Below are 17,994 nucleotides of genomic sequence, written 5' to 3'. Positions count from 1 at the left end.
GTGGAAATTCAAGATGGCTGCCGTTTTTTATAATCTCGACTACGTATTTATGTTAAAGGGCCTTTCAGATCCTCATTCATTATGATCGGGACAAAAATGACGAAATTTAAGATAGCGACCATTTTTTTACAATTTTGAGTACGAATTCATAGCGACCTTTCGGATTCTCAGATATCAATTTTCATCATGATAAGAGCAAAAACGAAGAAAACAAGATGCTGGCCGTTTAAATATTAGATTAGATTAGATGATTTATTTCATGAAAGACAATTTACATAATAAGTTTGCATTAATGTCAAAAATATAAGAATTTCTATCATGATCGTCAAAATAAAAATAAAAATGAAAATAATAACAATACTAATGAAAATTAAATTATTACATTATAATAGTACATTATTAAGTGCTACGTTGGTCATTACACTTGAGACGATATTGTGTGCGCAAGCTAAAGGAAACGATGTATGTAATGACCCACAAGCACACGTGTTTCATACGATGTTTTTTAATACACGTGCGAGGAACTTGATGTAAATTAAATACGATATTATACTTACGATTTTCTGAAATAAAAAATAATTAGTTATTTTGCGATAGGTATCAATTCAAGTATTTCAAAATTAATTTAATAAACGTATGATTGTTATAACGCAGAACAGCGTTGTTTTTGCTAATGACTTGATTGAAGAAAAGATTAAAAGCTTAATATAAAATAATACGTACCCAAGTCTAAAAACATATTTTATCATTAATTGATAATCTAGAATTAATAAATAAGATATAATGTAATTGAATTGACATAAAAATAAACAATTCTTTAATTTTATTATTTAAATATCGTGTTTGATAAACTTACCATTTTCTGAAAATAAGTAAGAGAATTAAAAGAAATATCAAACAACTTTAATACTTTAATACTAACATATTTAAAATATAATAATTATAACAAATAACTTAAATTAAAAATGTATAAAGAATAAATTATTAATGTTGCTACAAACCAGGAGCTGGAAAAAAACGGATTTAAAAGTTAGTATTTGGTAGTTAGTTCTGTGGTTAAAGAAAACCAACCAAATTGAAAATAAATTTCCACGTCCAAAAGTACAACTAGAAAAAGAGCATAGCCATGTACCTCGAACAGTCAGCATTTTATGCCGCTCCTCCTGCCCCCGGCTGTTTTCAATTAAACCGAAGTAGTCACCGAAATCTTGCGGTTGCGGATCTTTTACGTTTATTTCTATAGTTAATTGCCTGTGGAAATAACAGATATAAAACCTTCTGTAACAATATATTATTTAAAAATCAAAATAATAATATTTAAAACTACAAATAAACTTAAAAGTAAGGCTTTATAAATAAAAAACGTCCCCCAAGTCACTGCCAATGGGCAGTGTGCCCAGAAGACTGGCCGCATTGCCACGTTGAATGGCAATGCTTATCCTTTGGGCAAAATACTGGCCAGCCCTCTGGTCACCCGTATATTATTAAATTTAAGCTTAAAATAAATTTAAAAGTGGAAAAATTACTGCCTTGGGTGAGACTTAAACTCACGGCCTCTGGCACGGTCCTGGTGGCTCAGTTGGCAGAGCGCTGGAGTATCGATCCAGAGGCCGTGAGTTCAAGTCTCACCCAAGGCAGTAATTTTTCCACTTAAATTTATTCTAAGCTTAATAGCATCGATTGCAGACGTTTCTGCTTGTTAAAAATTATTATTAAATTTATTTAGCTGTTTTACAATTAATTAAATATTTTTCTGCCCTCGGGCCGGAAAGCGACCGGACTGCTGCCCTAAACGAAATTGCTGCTTTCCGGGTCAGTCGAGCAGAAAAATAGTACATAGACACACTGATTTAAACTCACGATTTTTACTCATTATTATTCACAACGACGGGACTTAATCGCGTAAAATAAGTTTTAAATTTACCTCCGACGTTTCGAGGACGGCGTTGTCCCCGTGGTCTCGGAGAAGACTTCGGTCGTGGTCGGAACTTATATTACGCGATTAAGTCCCGTCGTTGTGAATAATAATGAGTACATAGACACGTCGGCCAGTAAATAAGAAAGCCTAAAGGAGCCCACTGACTATCAGTCCGCCGGACGATATCGGCCTGTCAGTTGTTCGGACCTGTCAAATTTTTGTTCCAACTGACAGGTCGATATCGTCCGGCGGACTGATAGTCAGTGGGCCCCTTAAGATCATATGTAATTGTCGGCCGAGGCGAACTTGTCTAATTTTCGTGCAATCCTTAAGAAAACAGTAAAAAATGAAAGCTAACAATATAACCTATTGAAAAACACCCAATTACTATGATTTTTCAAAGCGTTTTTTTGTCTATTCTTAGAAAACTGATTTTTTCAGTCGTCAAACCTGAAATCAATAAAAAAATTGGATGTTTTTAAATAGGTTATATATATAAGGGTCAAACACATTTTAGAAAAAGGTCACTTCTGTGGACAATATTATAAAAGATAACGACTCTGGTACGTATGTATCCCGTTTTTCTTATTCGAGTCTCAAGTACTGAAAAATGTATCCCGCCTGTAAGGGTGAAGCGTAAAAATTTGCTTTAGATTCCCTTAACTTTGCGATGTCTACAGGAAAGACGCGGATGAGGTAACCATACTATAAAATGCCCATTACCTTGTTATCTTGTTTTAAAATTGTCTAATTACTTACCTATTTGGCATTCTGGAATAATTGAAATAGTTATTATAAAATTTAGTAAAAAAATAAATATTAGGTACTCTAAAGCGGTTGAACGAGATGTTATACACATTGTTATCACAGTTGCTGGTGATTAATTACCTTCTGTTTAACTAAATATTGCAATAAAGTTATTCATTCACTGTTTAACTCTAAAGCGGTTTGACGGAATGTTGGAAACATTGTTGTCGCGAGAGCGCACCATTGCACTCGGCAGTTATCGCAGTTGATGATGGCGGAACTGTTTAAATAAATATTGCAATAAACTCACTGTTTAACTCTAAAGCGGCTTGACGGAATGTTGGAAACATTGTTGTAGCGAGAGCGCACCATTGCACTCGGCAGTTATCGCAGTTGATGATGGCGGAACTGTTTAAATAAATATTGCAATAAACTCACTGTTTAACTCTAAAGCGGCTTGACGGAATGTTGGAGACATTGTTGTCGCGAGAGCGCGCCATTGCACTCGGCAGTTATCGCAGTTGATGATGGCGGAACTGTTTAAATAAATATTGCAATAAACTCACTGTTTAACTCTAAAGCGGCTGGACGGGATGTTGTAAACATTGTTGTTTCTCGCCCGCACCATAAGACCATGAACTCGGCAGTTATCGCAGTTGATGATGGCGGAACTGTTTAAATAAATATTGCAATAAACTCACTGTTTAACTCTAAAGCGGCTGGACGGGATGTTGTAAACATTGTTGTTTCTCGCCCGCACCATGAGACCATGAACTCGGCAGTTATCGCAGTTGATGGGAATAGCGGAGCTGTTGAGCTTCTGCCCGTGGAGTGCGTCGATGGTCTTTGCACGTGCTTCTATGTTGCTTGGTACTGAACAAAAAATATGTACCTACATTATTATTAACTAGCTTTTGCCCGTGACTTCGTTTGCGTGGACTTAGTTAGTAACAGCAGCTAAAGTAAGCATAGCGCCTGGAAAAAAATTCATAGCAATCATTCAATTTGAGCATATTATGCACACAAATTAGCAGGCACTTCATTAATTATCTTAATTCCACCCCGCTTTTTACTTTCTTAAGGGATTATTTTCGGGATAAAAACTATCTTATGTCCTTTTCAGGGACTCAACCTATCTCTATGCCAAATTTCATCTAAATCGATCCAGCGGGTTAAGCGTGAAGAGGGAACACACAGACAGAAAGACAGACAGACAGACAGACTTTCGCATTTATAATATTAGTATGGATTTTAATGTAAAGCTGCCTTACCATGGAGGCGAAAATGAGAGAAGAAGTGGAAGAACGATACAGCGGAGCGCAGAAGAGATGTGAATAACAACCAAGCCATTGGAAAGGTAGCCTAAGTGTGCATCGGCAAGGAGTAACAAGTAGTAGTTAATAGCTTACACGTTTTAAGGCTGACTGTTAATTAAAAAGAACTCACTTAGAGACAAGAACTTCATAGGAATGGGCTTGTTGTTGATGTTAATGATAGCGTAGAAGGTCCCAAAGAACTTCGGTGAGAACTCCTCAAAGGACAGCGTTATTGTGATGCTGGAGGTTCCGATCTTCGCGGAGAAGTCGTTTTGGCTGATCTGCAAAAATATTAAGATGAATATAACACCATTTTAATAGGTACTAGCGACCCGCCCCGGTTTCGCACGGGTATTTCAACTAATTTACACAAAACATTTACAAATTATAAGTACATATAAACCTTCCTCTTGAATCACTCTATTTATTTAATAAAAACGCATCAGAATCCGTTGTGGCAGTTGTAAAGATCTAAGCATACATAGGGACAGACGGACAGACAGCGGAAAGCGACATTGTTTTATACTATGTAGTGAAGACCAAAGCATAGGTACCATCTACGCTAGATTGGTCACCTCGAAAGGATGGGAGAAAATTGGGTATTAAAAAGAGCAAAATTGGGAAGACCAACTGGTCGCCTGTAGGTCATCCAAAGTATCAGTGGGTGGATAAAGTGGAGGTAGATCTCCGTGAGCTCGGCGTGGGCGAAAGCTGACATAATCCTGCACCGAAGACCGTGCAAAGTAGCGTCCTCTTGTATTGGATGCCATAATTCATCTTGGGTCATCGCGCAACCCAAGTAAGTAGTAAGTAAGGATAACACTACTTTAGGGCATGGACCTTTTATTCAAGGCAAGTGTTCCGATTAAGTAATTGTAAATTCCACCGTAAATACTAAATTCCTATAGAAATGTGACGTTTACAGAGGTGTTCACGCACTTGGTCGTTGGAAAGTTAGGAAGGAAGTAGGAGCTCACCTTTCTTGATTTTCCCTTGCCGCTTTTGACCTGGATTTTTTCGAGTCTAAAACCTAGACAAAAAGAGTTATTAGTAAGCGCAATAAAAGAATAGAAAAGAATCTTTTAGAATTAATGTATGAAAGTGCATGTTATGTTATTAGATAAATAAAAATAATTGAATGAAAACATGTTTTCGCAAAAAGTGGCAATATCTCTGTAACTAAGCAGAGTCTAGAAAACTTACTACACTTTTTTATGTTATAGGAGGCAAACGAGAGAACTAATTGCCTGAAGCAATTATTGAAAGTCGCCACTTGCAACACTACAGGGGTTTCAAGAGCGTCGCCGGCCTTTAAGACGCTCTTTGCTAGAAGGTTTGATGGTCTTATCGGACCGGAAATACCGCGGGCGACAGTTCATTCCACAGTGTAGCAGTGCGAGGCAGAAAGTTTCTGGTGAAACGCGCAGTTGAGGACTGCCAACCATCTGAGTGGTTAAGATGGAAGTGTTGTCGCGTAGGGCGATGGCAGACACTGTTTAAGGGGCTACCCGAGGTTTTCGTTGATTTTGACAAGTTTTGAATCGTATCTCCTACTTTTGCACTACCAAAGATAGATATAACTCCGTAATAGATGTTTACAGTCTAAGGAAAAAACGTGCCTCGAAAATCAATCAAATTTGATTCTCGTTCAGAGGGCGCCACTAGTTTTGGCCCACTGTCGTAATGGCGTTGACTGTTTCGTTTGTTATTTAACAATTTTAACGCATATCAGTGAAAAAACATGGGTCAAAATCATAAAAATAATTAATGCATATAAAAAAAAACATTTATCTATATTTAAATACAATTTATCGTATTTTTATAAATCTTAATTTTTAGTTTTAAAGTGTGTCGACAGATGGCAGTGAATTTACTGGGGTTACAAATTTACTATGACAGTACCGCTCTAGTATAAGTTACTCTATGGCACTACAGATAAAATTTTAAGACAAACGGCTTTTATCTCCATTTTTGTCTACCGGATTTTGAAAGAAATGAATACTTATTTTTTATGATTTTTTTAAACATTGTCTAAAAAAAAAACTTTTTTCGTATCTCGATTGCTGTGAAAGGTCTTACATATACGAAATCTACATATTTGGATTCGTCTTTGACGTCTCTAAAAACTGGTCTGAGGTTTTAGTTTTAAACTAATTAACACAAAAGTTATGGTATGTTGATAAGCTACAAAAAACATAAGAAAACTAAGGGATTCAGATCGAAGTTCATTGGGTCATGGGAACCCTTTAAATCGTATTTTCGTGGATAAGTTGTATAAAGCCATACGCGTTACAGTGTTAGCTTAAACTCTTGCATGTTTTACTTACTGGGACTCCGTCTACCGCCATGGGGTATGATGATGGTTCGCGGGCTGCTCGTGTAGGACTGTATGCCCGGATGTACGTATTCGTTTATGCTGTCCTCTGTTAACATTTTATTAAATTAATACCATATTAATATAGCTCAAAAACAGATGAAGTGCTCTTAGGGATTGACTCACTTCACGCGGTTATCACGCTGATCCGAACGTCGCTCCAGTAGAGCTAAGATGGTCGGCTCTTTATCATTTATCACCATGCCTGTCACGTTCTAACAAATACGTAAGTGCGAAAGTGACGCATGGCATGACAGGTGATAAAAATGCGACTATGATACCGCTGCAGTGTATTCTGAGCAAGAGGGGCATTGCATAAAAAGGTTCACTTTGTCGGGGACGTCACGCGTGTGGGTGTAACTTTAATAACCTGCAGAGATCTGTATTATACACCGCTGAATTTATAGCTAAGTTATTAAACGTTATCATGCCAAATATCGGCTTCTTAGCATTATCAGTGTTGAAAAGCCCGGCCAAGTGCGAGTCGGCCTCGCGTTCCAAAGGTTCCGTACATTACACAAATTAAACAATGTATTTTTTATGTGAAACGTGCGTGAATTGTCTTTAATAAACCCGTAGGGGTTGGATTAAAAACTAAATCAGACTCACGCTTGACTGCATATTTCTAATAGGTTTTCCTGTAATCTATAGGTAAAGATCTATTTTGTTATTTCTTTCAAAATTTTAGACCCAGTAGTTTCGGAGAGAAAGGAGGGGAATGCTCATTTTTTGCCTATTTTCGTGAATAACTTCTAAACTGTTTATCCTAAAATTATAAAAAATATATATTTGAGATTCTCACAATGAGCTCTTTCATTAGATATGTAACACCATATAGTTTGATAAACTTTTTTTTTTAATTTTCTCATTTACCCCCAAAAGTGGCCCCCCTGTTTAAAATTAATTTGTTTACGTTACATGTCCGTCTTTGGGTCACAAACTTACATATAAATACCAAATTTCAACTTAATTGGTCCAGTAGTTTCCGAGAAAATAGGCTGTGACAGACGGACGGACAGACAGACAGACAGACGCACGAGTGATCCTATAAGGGTTCCGTTTTTTCCTTTTGAGGTACGGAATCCTAAAAATAGCGTCACGTACCCGACGCTTTTCTGGAATGCCCCAGGCGGCGCTAAGCACATATGAAAAACATATCGTAGAGACTTAAAGACTCGGCTGTATCGTGCAGTTGCGAGTTCGAGTCTTGCCAGAAGCAGACATACATATATTTTATTTATATCTTACAAAATGTGGTTTCCTTTAGCAAACCTTTCTGTTTTGTTCAAAATAATTAGTTGTATCAGATCCATTTACAGTCAACTTACCGGGTATAGCTGAAATTAAGATAAAATTATTTTACTTTTCATATCAACAGCTCAAAGTTAATTAACTTAGTGTAGTTTTATGTAACGCTCATTGGCGCATTGTAATTATATGCCTACTTGAAAAATAAACTTCCTTTATCTTAAATACTTTGCTGCCAGAAACAGCGACACACAACTAAAGTTAAATACAACTTGTGTCTATTCAGATTTACGCTACGCTCAAGATTCTAAATTAAAGAATTACTACAGGTTTAATCTATTGGATTTTCTCACTTTATGTAAACGAATAACATTGTTTATTAGCATTATCGTTTTGAATCTAATATTAATATAACAAGTATAGTGTATTTCCATTTGTCCCGCCCCACGTGACGCCGCCATACATGACGCGGGGACGTATGAAAATGATTCTTTTCCCATCTGTGCCCGGCGGAGACAAATGAGAATACATCCAAGTACGAGTATAATATTGTAATGACTGGAAACTTACGTGGAACAATTTCTGGAAAAATATTTCTTACGTTACAATTTATTAAAATAATGATATGAAAGAGAAATAAAAGAATATATTCTATTTTTATTCATGTTAAACACAATTAACTCTTATTAAACACTCACCGTCTTCTGCAATATTAAGAACATTTATTAATAAAAATAATAAAGTACTAATGTAAGTAGCTATTTTTATATATGACGTAAATATACCAAATGAAAAATAAAATACCAAATACTTTTCTTTTTATTGATCACTTTTCAAATTACCTTAATATAGCATACCAGCCTTCTGGGCACTTTACCATCCGGCACAGAGCTAGCTTTCATTTTTTACTTGTAAATATTTTTAATTAATTTAATTTAGTATTATTTCTGTTTTTATATTTTTATCTTTGTTTTAATAATATTAAACTTCTTAGTTATAGAGTGCTTAATATATATAATATATTGTTAATATTAAAATCTACCGTTAAGTTTTGCCCCGTGTTACCATCATGCTCATCCTGTTATACAAGTATCTACATATAGTCAAGGGCATAAATATATATACATTCCCAAAGTTTCAAAAATATGTGTACGCTCTTACACCTTAGACAATAAAGTCGTGTTCACATATGTTGGAGCCATTTGTCTGGATCGATATTTTTGCCTTCGACGTACATAAACTTCTAAGTTAGAGTCGGACCAAGATAACTCTGCATGGCATTTGCAATAGCATGTTGTGAAAATGTAATTATTAAACGCAAATTTCTATGAAAATATGCTGATTATACTGCCACACTTCATTCTGTTCAAGTCGGTACAAAGTCAGTTTAGGCGGACGATAAAAAAATTAAGAAACAAAAATTTAAAAAAGTATATATATTAGCATTGGCATTGCCATCCAGCGAGGAAACGCGGCCAGTCTTGTGGGCACACTCCCAAGTGCCAGTGACATAGGGGATATTTGTATTTATAATTTAGACCCCATAGGTTAAGAATTTAATATAGGTTTAGTTTAGTTTTAATTTGTATGTGTTTGTTATTCAGATTCTATATTTTCGAATAAATGTATTTTCTGTAAAATATATTATGTATTTATAATCAGATTTATTATTTACTTACTCTCGTAATCTAAAAATAGAAATATATCATTGTAATTTAATATTAAATTATAACCCGAAAAGCCACGAAAACCAGATTCAAATTATAAAATTTAAATATTCTTTTGTTACACTTACCCTCAAATGCTGGAAGAAAATTTAAACCGTAAGTCTTTCTGACTGAGATAAAAAAAATATAATTATAGAAATTAATTTTAAGAATATGTAAAAAAACATATATTATTGTATATGATTGTGTATACTTACTGTCAGCTAAAACATAGTCAGATAATTAGTATAATGATAAAAATTCACACAATGACACAACGTACTGTGGTGTTGGAGCGAAGAATAATTTAATTAATTTTGTACACAATGACACAACGTACTGTGGTGTTGGAGCGAAGAATAATTTAATTAATTTTGTACACAATGACACAACGTACTGTGGTGTTGGAGCGAAGAATAATTTAATTAATTTTGTACACAATGACACAACGTACTGTGGTGTTGGAGCGAAGAATAATTTAATTAATTTTGTACACAATGACACAACGTACTGTGGTGTTGGAGCGAAGAATAATTTAATTAATTTTGTACACAATGACACAACGTACTGTGGTGTTGGAGCGAAGAATAATTTAATTCATTTTCCCACTCTAAGTGTATGAAGTTGGATTCGGACAATTCCGAAAGGAAAAAAAAACACTAAAAAATGTGGCGGAGAAATCCGGAAAGGGAGTGTTCCTTTTATCACAATTAATATGTGGTTCTTAAATGATTTTCGGTATTTGGTACCCGATTTCTGAAATAACCCGAATACATCTTATAAGGGAATACCTTATTTATCAAAAGTAATATGTATATATCTATACAGCGCTGGTGGCCTAGCGGTAAGAGCATGCGACTTGCAATCCGGAGGTCGCGGGTTCAAACCCCGGCTCGTACCAATAAGTTTTTCGGAACTTATGTACGAAATATCATTTGATATTTACCAGTCGCTTTTCGGTGAAGGAAAACATCGTGAGGAAACCGGACTAATCCCAACAAGGCCTAGTTTCCCCTCTGGGTTGGACGGTCAGATGGCAGTCGCTTTCGTAAAAACCTACGCCAATTCTTGGGATTAGTTGCCCAGCGGACCCCAGGCTCCCATGGAGCCGTGGCAAAAATGCCGGGACAACGCGAGGAAGATGATGATGTATATATCTATGCCAAATTACATCTTCGAAGCACTAACGAACACTGAACTAATCTACTGAAAGAACAACAGACGGACTTTCTTGTATCCTATTAATATTATAAATGCAAAAACAAACTCTGTCTGTATGTTACCTCTTCACACTTAAACCTCTGAACCAATTGAGATAAAATTTGATCTGGAGTGTGAGCCCCGGGAAAGGACATAGACCAGGTACGAAGTCGCGGGCAGAAGCTACATAGCGAAACTATAATTATTTTGGAATGCTAAAAACCAGTACTAAAAAAACATTTATTTACTTACGAGAATCGGCTGTAATAAACAAATTAAGTTAATAAATTGTGAACAAATGCTTAAACTCTTCTATATTAGTGCGACAGAAATAGCGTATCGTATAGCAATTGAGCGTATCGTTCGCTACAGCGTAAACGCCAATCATTAGGCACCCTGTATAGACTTCACGCGGACTCTCTTCACAAGTAAACTTTTTTGGTAAACTTTACCAATGTTCTAATACCAGTGTTTTAGCAAAGATAATAGTAAATTTACTGCTATGTATCGACACTGAATTAAAACTGAAAATGAAAATGTATAAAAAACATATATATACACGGTGTTTCCTGTAACAGGAGCAATAAATTGAACTGGAGGCTGTACGCCTCAAAATGACCAACATTTGTTCAGCAACTTAATAAAATTATGAAATTTTTTGATTTTATCTTTTTCATACTAATTAAATATTATTTTCAATGTACGCTGCCATCTGTATGTTTGACGTTGTTTGTCACCCTTTAAACACAACAAATTTTGCAATACATTGCGTCTTAGAATAAACTTTAAAGTGTAATGAAAATCAAAACACTAGTTATTTTTAAAAGTTGCTGAACAAATGTTGGTCAGTTTGAGGAGCCTACAGATTAATTTATTGCTCCTGTTACAGGAAACACCCGGTATATATACGGATAAATGATTTTTTTTTTGTATTTTTTTTTTAGAACGCCATATGACTGAAAATGTTCTTTCACTTTAATCTATGTGTTAAAATTGTTAAATATCAAACGGTGTCGCCAAATCTACCCGAGTATAAGGCCAAAGCTGTGGCGCAATCTATCCGAGTAAACTTTTTCTTGATATTCCGTGGCACGTTTTTTCCATAGACTACTTATACAGAGTTACATATAGATATATTGTTTTAGTAACCAGTGTTTCTCAGTTTATTGTATACTTACGCCACAGTTCACTGGCAGGGGTGGCCATGTCTGGTGAGGGTAAACTGAAGATGTAACCGATTTGGCATGGGTTCCAGTGGTCGCACACCTCTCGGTCCGGATCCAGCTCCGTCACGTATTTGTACGTCTGTTAATAGGAATACAAATTAGTATTGGCATTTTAACGAACACGCCAGCGTTATGTTTCCTGAAATAAAAAGGAGCAAAGTGCAAAACTGTTGGGGCAACATAGAAGATCCTTAATTGTTAATAGGGTTGGCCGGTCGAAATATTTAGCAGATGGCGCCAGCATAACTTGCCCTGTCAATCCCTAGAATTGTGTCAATTTTTTGTTTTTTAATGCTCGCCAGCCTTTTAAACCAAATCTCATAGAAAAAGGGGCAAGCTATGATGGCGCCATCTCTGCAAACCTTTGACAGCTGCCAACCCCATTGGGACGAAGTGTTTATGTTAAGTTTAAGTTTCCGATCTAGGCCACTAGATGGCAGACCCTCCAAAGCGCAAGAGTGCATGTGAACTGTAGGGGGCAGCACCTGTTTATTGGCGTTAAGTGTCAATGACAAGTTTAAGTTTTCGATTTAGGCTACAATGCGGTAGATCCCTATAGGGGACGTAGCTAGGTTTCTAATAAACAATATGGTGGAAACTGCGATGGAAATATTCCCCGCACATGTGTAAGTCTTATCTCAGTTGGTAGAGCGGCAGGCGAGTTCAGGTTACGCCAAAAGTGATGAATTTTTCCATTCTACCCTAATGTCAAAAATTGTTAGGTATTCTTTGCCCTCACCTGTATGATTGATTTACCACGCGCGCGACGTGGTGACTTATTATCAAGTAATGGCGGTATACTTTCACTCACCCGATCCGGGTAATACCGGTAGTGCACCACGACGTCCTCAGTGTCTTCCAGTGAACACTTGGTGGTGGTGTAATTGAAGGAAGTGCGTTCTATGGGCGCGCAGCCGTACACGGTGGTGCCGTTTCGGGGTAAATCTGGGCCCTCGATCTTGTGACCTGATAACCGAAAATATGGTTAATTAACTGCAGTCTACATATGTCATCATATGAGACATTTTCTATGAAAAGGGACCTTATTGTCGATGGCTATTGCGCCTCACACCGTCGCGCGGCATTGTATTTATATCGGAGCATCGTTGATAATGGCGTAAGCGCCCTCGACAAAAAAGGTCCCTTTTTATAGAAATTACCACATATTGTTAACACTTGGCCTAAGGCCGAAGGCCCGTAGCGCCAGGCAGGTGCATGCTTCCTGCAACTTCCACAAACTACAATACCTATTTGAAAAATAAAATTGAAAATTCTCTGCCTCGGGCGAGTTTGGAACTCGTGACTCCAGTCATCAGTATCAGCCCTGTTGCACGTGCTCTGGCTAGTCTATTATTATTTTTTATTTGTGGCAAGGCATCGTTATAGCAGACGCGTCTGCTTAATACAAAATTACTTAAACCCTTCAATTTTTCCATCCAACAGGAAAAAAGCAGCTTTCTCTGTCACAGCATACCTCTCTCTTCCCCTCTTACAAAAAGCGTCCTGATAAAGGCTAAATAAAATAGCCTCTAAAGCATGTTTGGTTCAGATTAAGCGCTAATGGGGTTAGCAACTGTCAAAGGTTTGCAGAGATGGCGCATCATAGCTTGCCCCATTTTTCAATGAGATTTGGCTTAAAAGGCTGGCATCCAGGGCATTAAAAAAACAAAAATTTGACACAATTCTAGGGATTGACAGGGCAAGCTATGCTGGCGCCATGCAGCCATTGCATTAGCAGATGGCTGCTAATTATTTCGACCGGCCAACCCCATTATCACAACTCCACCTACACTGGCGACACATTTGCTAGAAGTGTTCAAACATTGAATACGAGTAATAACTTACGGTTGCAGAAGAAGTATTTGTTCTCAGCATTATAAAGCTCTTTATCCTCGGCGCTGAGACACGCGTCATACATGATCTGTGTCGGCGTGATGTCGTCCTCGCACAGGAGCACGCCGGAGCCGTCCGGCTCCTTCGGCGCGCGGTTCGCCGGACAGCGGTACATTAGGCCTAGAAATTAAAATAAATTTGTGTAAATATTATACTACGCTGCAAAAACTTCTTCAATGATGTATAATAACTTGTAGTAGGCGCTATCAGCGTGCCTTTGATCATGACTTTTAGAGAGAGAAAGAGTAACAATATAAAAAAAACGAGAATTCACACTTTTTTATCAATTTCCGAACGCAATTCGTTTAATTCCTAATTATAGGGTATTCCTACACAAATTGACGACAGTAAGGTCAAGAAGGCTTATGGGTACTCAGGCAACGATATATATAAATAGGTACTTAAATAAAATATATAGAAAACACCCATAAACAAGAACAAATATCTGCTAACCACTCAAATAAATGCACTCAACGGGATTCGATCCCAAGACCATCGGCTTTATAAGCAGGGTCACTACTGACTAGTTCAGAACAGTCGGCAAATTAGTTATAAGACTATATAATGCTGTATATTATATAGTAGTAAATGAATAAATACATTCAGTGCTAGGTGCTAGCGCGATCTTCGAGTACCCGATAACACAGGAAAAACCGTATGTAGGTAGCGAAAAGCGCTTACGAACAGAGAACCGCCTAGCGGGTCTCTGGCTGTTAATGTGTTAATGAAAAATGCTCATGCTAAATGATATGACCTTTCCTAATAATAAGTGGCGGCTTATTTCTCATCTCAGCTATCGTTACGCCCTTCTCCCCATTCTGTATGGCAGTCATCACTCGTTTATGGAGCGTAGTTCTTCGTTCCTGTTCGGCGATAATGTAGGGAAGCAGCTCTTCAGAGAGTACGTCGACTTTCTTCTTCGCTTCGGCGTTCATCTACAAAAATACGATCATTAGGAGAAATTTTACAGGAAATTCTAGATAATTCACCGCTTCTGGCAGGACTTGAACCTTGTTTATTTTCTAATAATTTAACAATTAGGTAAGGTTTAATTTTACCCGATCAGCTTCCTTGTTGAATTTGATTCCAGTACCATCCTGTAAAAAAGTAAAACGTTTAATTTAAATCTTATATTGACATACTATTTTTATCCAATTAAAGGATGCGTGGGTAGGTATCACTGCGCTACAAATCACTAATCTGCCATAGACGTTACAGGCTAATGATGAATATGAAAAATATGTCTGCGGTCTAATTGCCGCGACCCAACACAGGAGATACTATCTTGACATTATTTTGAAATTTTATTATTCTGTAATTATTTAATTTTTAAATTATTATTTTATTGATTATATTCTTATGACATCCTTGTTTTGACGATCATAATATGAATTCTTGTAGATTGACATGCCTGCAATTTATAATGTAATCTGTATTATGAAATAAATGAATCTAAATCTAAATCCATACAAAATGTATGAGAAGAGTCGTGGCAATAAAACGCAACCGCAGACATATTCTCAGAGGATGACCGGCCCCATGAATGATACGGATGAATATCTTACCACTGCCTGCCGCCGGACTATGTTGGCGAGGTACCGGCCCCTTCTTGAAGCAGGCAGCAACACGCTGCCGGGCACCACTTCCTCCCCTGTCTGAAATGCAAACCAAATACTGTTGTGTGCAACAAGTACAAGCACACTAAAACCAGAAGCAGTGGCGAAGCGTGAACTAATATAGCCGTGGGCGAAATCGGGGCCCCCTTTGAGGCCATGGACGACGGGCCGCTTCGCCTACGCCACTGACCAGACCCTAAATAACGCAATATGACTGAAAAATTTAGCAATGGCTAAGGAAAAGGCTCGTGACTTCTAAATCATGAAATCATCGCGGTCATCATATCCTGTGAAGTATATCTACCTAATGCAGAAGCAAAATTGATTATGACTCCCAAACTTTCTTCAGTCACATTGTGACCTATTACCTATTAACCAGTTTAGAGAGTGCCAAAAAACACGTTTTCTATTAGGGTCTATACAAGAAAATAACTCTAGCTATCGAATCCCCCGAGAAAAGTCACAAGTGTCACAACATCAATCCGGCCTGCGAAAAGGATGGAGTAAATAGGTGGGTAGAGTTAGACCAAGCTAACTCGGCAGCGATTTTGATAGCACAGACTGTGCAAGTGTTATTTTAAACGTCAAACTTCTATTAAATTATGACGTTTAAAATAACAGTGTACCGTCTGTGCTATCAAAATCGCTGCCGAGTTAGTTTGGTCTTACTCTAAAACTTAGAAAATAAATTAAAATAAATTCACAATAATGTGTAGTACACTCACTGTCTGTGAACATATTTGACATTTAAGTCACATCATGTCACTGGGGTATTTCCCGATATTATTTAACACATGTGTAAACTGTAAATATGTGTCATATACTAAAGAAAAAAAATGTGTAAGCAGAGTGGTGCAGTGGAAGCGTGCTGGGCCCATAACCTGATATTGTTTGACACATATGTGCAAGCAGAGCACAGTGGTGTACTGTGGGACACAGTCTTAGATATACCTCTACGACAACTTAATTAAAAATAACACAATAAACAAAACGGTCAAACAACTTTGTCAGTAGAAAAGGCGCGAAATTAAAATTGTCTATGGGATGATAACCACTCGCGCCTACATTTTTTAAATTTGCCGCTTTTTTCTACTAACTGACAGACTATATTTCTTATTTAGTCACAAGTAATTAAATAGTTCGAATGCTAGCAGTACTTATAAAAAATCCTTTAACATTTACCTCTAAGAGGTGGACCTATGTTGTACATACTTTTGATGAACTTATAGGACAAGATTCGTCCGAGGTGTAGTAGAAAAACTTAGTACTTACCGGTGGATACCCGCATTTTATTAAATTAACTATACTTAGAATATATAAAACTATGTGCACCGTCCCCATAGTGAATCGCCCGATGACTAACAGGCGAAAAAGTATAAAATTGTAATCAAAACTGATTGGACCAATTAGTTAAGAAACTTGTTATTTTTTACGATCTATTTTATATACGAATAATAAACCACACCTGACGTTTTTGTAAAGTACCTATACTAGCTTTTTCACGCAACTTTGAACCAATTCAACCCATGAAATTATCATTAGGCATCTGACCCTATACAAAATACTATAGTTGGTCAAACCAAATTGGCAGTAAATAAGAACAAAAAAAACTATACTCGTCCTTTTCTTTTGGGTGCTAGTACTACTCTAAGACAAAGATAGTATAATTCTCTCTATGTTTGAAATGAGACAGTCCTTTGACAAACTAGAAAGACAAAGCGCTTACCGCACGGTCGGATACGAGGTTTCCGACGGTCCAATGCCACTTTGACACTGATCGGCGGGCAATACAATTCGGTGGCAGTTTCACTTACAACACGGTCGGAAACTAGCAGTCATATTGTTTGAAAGCCTCGTTTACGACCGTGTGATAGGCGCTTTAAACCGTAGTAGTAACCTCCACACTCGTGCGCGAATCGCGGCTTCGCGCCCCGGCTTCACGTATGTGGCAGTAAAGCTCCTCAGTAGAAAAAGCTTCAGTAAGAAATGGCGCGACAGACTATATTTTCGTCGATAGGCGGAGGTGGGCGGAGGTAAGTGCGAAAAAGGTAAACCTTTAAGTTTAGTAAGTTTTTTGAACCTGCCGCAAACAAATGGTTGGCCATCATATTATGCTAAATATAGTTGGTCAAACCAATTTGTCAGTCAGTAACAACCAGGAAAATTATACTCATCCCTTTCTTTTGGGTGCTAGTACTAGTTTAAGACAGAGATAGTATGATTCTCTCTGTCTATGTTTGAAATGAGACAGTCCTTTGACAAACTATATATACTTTGTCAAGGGACTGTCTCATTTCGGGCGTAGACGAAGAGAGTCATACTGTCTTTATCTTGCATTGGTGCTGGCGCCCAGAAGAAGGGGATGAGTGTAGTTTTTTTTATTTCTATTTACCTCATAACTACTATACTATGTCTATGGTCCGAAACAAAACACCACTCACGCGGCCTTGAAAGCGCTAAGGCCCCATTCGCCGAGAGCTTAAAAATCGTTGCGTGTTGCGTCGCGCCATACAACACTTTTTAAGCTCTCGTGCAATGGGCCCTTACTGATTCGGACCGGCAGCCATCACTGTAAATATATTTTTATTCTATTTTTATTTATCATTTATTGCAGACAACGTTGGTCCATATACATAATAAGCCCACTCCACACTCGCGTTCGCGGTTTCACGCCGCGATTCGCGCACGAGTGTGAAGCATGTGTGAAGAGACCTTATGAGCGCTGTGAGCAAAGAGAAAGTAAGTATAAA

General features: G+C 37.3%; 1 protein-coding gene across 1 annotated transcript; it reads right to left on the bottom strand.

The window, feature by feature from the left end:
- Positions 1-993: 993 nt before the first annotated feature.
- On the bottom strand, positions 994-16,627 carry LOC134753059 (uncharacterized). The gene is made up of 14 exons (XM_063688820.1): positions 16,517-16,627; positions 15,194-15,283; positions 14,687-14,725; positions 14,383-14,563; positions 13,581-13,748; positions 12,547-12,701; positions 11,688-11,814; positions 6,309-6,404; positions 4,959-5,011; positions 4,112-4,262; positions 3,367-3,538; positions 2,678-2,689; positions 1,133-1,251; positions 994-1,007 (listed from the first exon to the last, which is right to left on the bottom strand). The coding sequence occupies exons 1-14, from the start codon at positions 16,583-16,585 to the stop codon at positions 994-996; spliced, it is 1,446 nt and encodes a 481-aa protein (XP_063544890.1). The 5' UTR covers positions 16,586-16,627.
- Between the last annotated feature and the right edge of the window lie 1,367 nt (positions 16,628-17,994).

This window comes from Cydia strobilella, chromosome 26 (genome assembly GCF_947568885.1).
Source record: "Cydia strobilella chromosome 26, ilCydStro3.1, whole genome shotgun sequence".
Taxonomy (NCBI): Eukaryota; Metazoa; Arthropoda; class Insecta; order Lepidoptera; family Tortricidae; genus Cydia; species Cydia strobilella.
Note: the sequence above shows the minus strand (reverse complement) of the source record. Positions and strands in the feature narration are given on the sequence as shown.

Bases quoted from the DNA above. Each gene is read 5' to 3' on its own strand.
- LOC134753059 (XM_063688820.1), bottom strand. From the start codon at position 16,585: ATGGGGACGGTGCACATAGTTTTATATATTCTAAGTATAGTTAATTTA. The intron at 15,284-16,516 runs GTAAGTACTAAG...TTTGCATTTCAG, and splicing joins TAAAATGCGGGTATCCACCG to ACAGGGGAGGAAGTGGTGCC. The intron at 14,726-15,193 runs GTAAGATATTCA...ACTTTTTTACAG, and splicing joins TAGTCCGGCGGCAGGCAGTG to GATGGTACTGGAATCAAATT.